At 44.2% G+C, this 2,954-nt stretch overlaps 1 protein-coding gene across 1 annotated transcript in view; it reads left to right on the forward strand.

Annotated features, from left to right (window-relative positions):
- ZNF41 (zinc finger protein 41) overlaps nt 1-2,954 on the forward strand; it is a 42,137-nt gene that overhangs the window by 28,378 nt on the left and 10,805 nt on the right. The window contains exons 3-4 of the mRNA XM_077762945.1: nt 455-581; nt 849-944. Of these exons, the coding sequence (XP_077619071.1) occupies nt 455-581; nt 849-944 (223 nt within the window). The remainder of the gene's footprint in view (nt 1-454; nt 582-848; nt 945-2,954) is intronic.

Consider the following 2,954-nt stretch of genomic DNA (forward strand, 5'->3'; position numbering starts at 1 on the left):
TTTTTTTTTTTTTTTTTTTGGTGCCAAAGCCTGGGAAGGAATTTTCTGTATGAATTTTAAAGGCCTTATTGTTTTGCCTTTTCTCCTATGTTTCTTTTTATTCAATTCTAGTTTATTCAATTCTATATTGCCATGGCCTGGCACATAATCAGGCAGTAAATGTATGTAGTTCCCACATTAACTAGAGGACTTAAAGAGAGCCTAACTTAATCCTCATTTTTGAAAGAGAATGACTGTCTAAATACAGGAATAAGTGCACTACATGCACGATGAATGCCAAGATACTTCAGTAAGGTTTTTTGTCTCTCACAGAATAAAATACAAAACCAGATACTGAGTGCGAACCCTACGTGATACATTACGGTTTACGTCATTAAAAACAACGTCCTATTTGTCTTCTATCCAACCCCCCGGTGCTGACCATACTGCCTTGAACAGGATTGTGTTGTTACAGGTCTCCGTGTCATTCGAGGATGTGACCGTGAACTTCAGCAGGGAAGAGTGGCAGCATTTGGACCCTGCTCAGAGACGCCTGTACCGGGATGTGACACTGGAGAACTACAGCCACCTGCGCTCAGTGGGTAAGCACAGCTGCCCCGCGTATCTGCCAGGGGCTGTGGTGTGCTATTTCCATTCTCAGCTGCTGAGTGTTCTGGAACATCTTAAGTGTGTGATGGTGTCATCCTTGATTGGTCCAAGATTCTTCAGTCCCTTTCCAGGACTATTATAATTACTCTGTTCCAAGTGAAATGCGTGATTACGTTTCTGAAGGGCAAATGGAAATGTCACTGAAAGTCCCCTGAAACCCGATTCGCTGGACCCAATCCTGTTTCGTGTCCTGTTAACAGGGTACCGGGTTCCCAAACCAGAGGTCATCTTCAAGTTGGAGCAAGGAGAGGGGCCATGGACATTGGAGGGAGAAACCCCACATCAGAGCTGTTCAGGTGAGTGTGACCAGGGCAGAAAAATAAATCGACTTTTTCTAGAAGAGGCTGACACCTTTGGGAAGCTGTGATGATAACCTGCCTTGAAAGTTCTAAACTTTTGTTTATTGGAGATCGTTGATGGAAGCATCTTTGATACCTACATGGCATCTCTAAGTACAACCCTTGCAAATAGCCATCGTCTCCGCTGCTCGGCTTTCTAACAGGAGAGCTGTCTCCAGTCTCTGCACCCTGAATCACATGCACACCGCATTCTCGTATCGAAGGCCTTTTTATTCTTTCTACTCCACTCCCACCCCCTTAATCTCAGATTCTTTCCTTGTACGTTAAGGTATTCTAAAATTTCTTCCCTTTTTTTTTTGCCAGTTCCACGTGTCCATTCCCTATACGTCTTCCCGGGGCAACTGACCTAATGTGTTTGATCTTTGAATTTGTGCGGTATTCTTTTAAAGCCTGGAGTGTTGGTTTAGGCGTAGGGATCCTTAGTATATATAAATTACATCGCGCCACGTGTCTTCATTCTGTTCCCTTTTCTCACTCATCCACGAGGTCTGTCCACATTGCAGTGTATCCCTCTGGCTTCATTCCCTCAAACTGCTGCACAGCATTTCCCCGTGCGCCAATGCCACATCTTTACTTCACCATTCACCCGGTGGCGGAGCCTCGGGTTGTTGCTAAATGAAGCTCCCAGCTAATACCAAACAACTCTACGAGAACTTTCTACAGCAGTGTTCCCTTACGGAGGGTGAGAATGTCTCAGGGATGTTTACAGAAGAAGGGATTTGCCTAATCATTGTGTACTTTCATCCTGAATTTGACTGAGCGCCACCATATTGTTCTCAGAGTGGCTGAACGAATCCATAGTAGTGATAGTACACAAGTGTTCTTCCTCTCCTAGAGTTTCTGCTAACGACTAATAGAACCAAACTTTCTCATTTTTGGCCAACAGTGGGTATAAAGTGGTATCTCATTTTTTATTTCACATTTCTCCAATACGGAGTTTCAGCCTTTCATGACTGGTATGTTGCAGTCTCTTTGAGGGCCCCCTTCTCTGAGTAACCTTGTTCATGTTCCCTGTGTTTTGCTGGAGTTTCCTGTCGGTTTCTTTTTTTCCCTTCAATTCTATCTGTTCAAATTTTTGTTAGCTTCTTTTTTCTTCTTTTTCTTCTTTTTTTAAAATTTATTTTAATCCAAGTTAGTTAACATGTAGTGTAGCATTCGTTTCAGGAGTAGGATTCAGTGATTCATCACTTCCATACAACACCCAGTGCTCATCATAACAGGTGCCCTCCTTAGTACCCATCCCCCATCTAGCCCATCCCCCCTCACCCACCTCCCCTCTAACAAACCCTCAGTTTGTTCTCTATTTAAGAGTCTCTCATGGTTTCCTCTGTTTCTTACTGATTTGCATCTGCTTATTACCTGCCCTTTTTTCCAACCTTCTCCTCTTCGTTTTCTCCATACATGAGGTTGCCCTAGGGACCTGCCTACTGTTCACCAATCTTTCCTTCAAATACATGCAAGGATTCATCCATACTGAATTCTGATGACTCTGCTTTTGACATCCCTGGTCTGGTTTTCTCTGGTACTTTATTTACTTACTTAAAACAGTTTTCTTAATGTTTATTCTTGAGAGACAGAGAAAGAGAGAGCACAAGCAGGGGAGGGGCAGAGAGAGAGGAAGACACAGAATCCAAAGCAGGCTCTGGGCTCTCACAGAGCCCAACACACAGCTTGAACTCACAAACTGTGACATCATGACCTGAGCTGAAGTCTGACACTTAACTGACTGAGCCACCCACGTTGCCCCTATTTACTTATTTTTATGGTTATTTATTTTGGGGGGGGGTGGAGAGAAAGAGCCAGGGAGAGGAGAGAGCAGGGGAGGAGCAGAGAGAGAGGGAAAGAGAGAATCCAAAGCAGGCTCTGCACCATCCATCTCCAGTGCAGGGCTCAAAGACACGAACTGTGAGATCATGACCTGAGCTGAAACCAAGAGGCAGGCGCTTA

Source organism: Crocuta crocuta, unplaced genomic scaffold (genome assembly GCF_008692635.1).
Source record: "Crocuta crocuta isolate KB4526 unplaced genomic scaffold, BGI_CrCroc_1.0 scaffold610, whole genome shotgun sequence".
In the NCBI taxonomy this organism is placed as follows: Eukaryota; Metazoa; Chordata; class Mammalia; order Carnivora; family Hyaenidae; genus Crocuta; species Crocuta crocuta.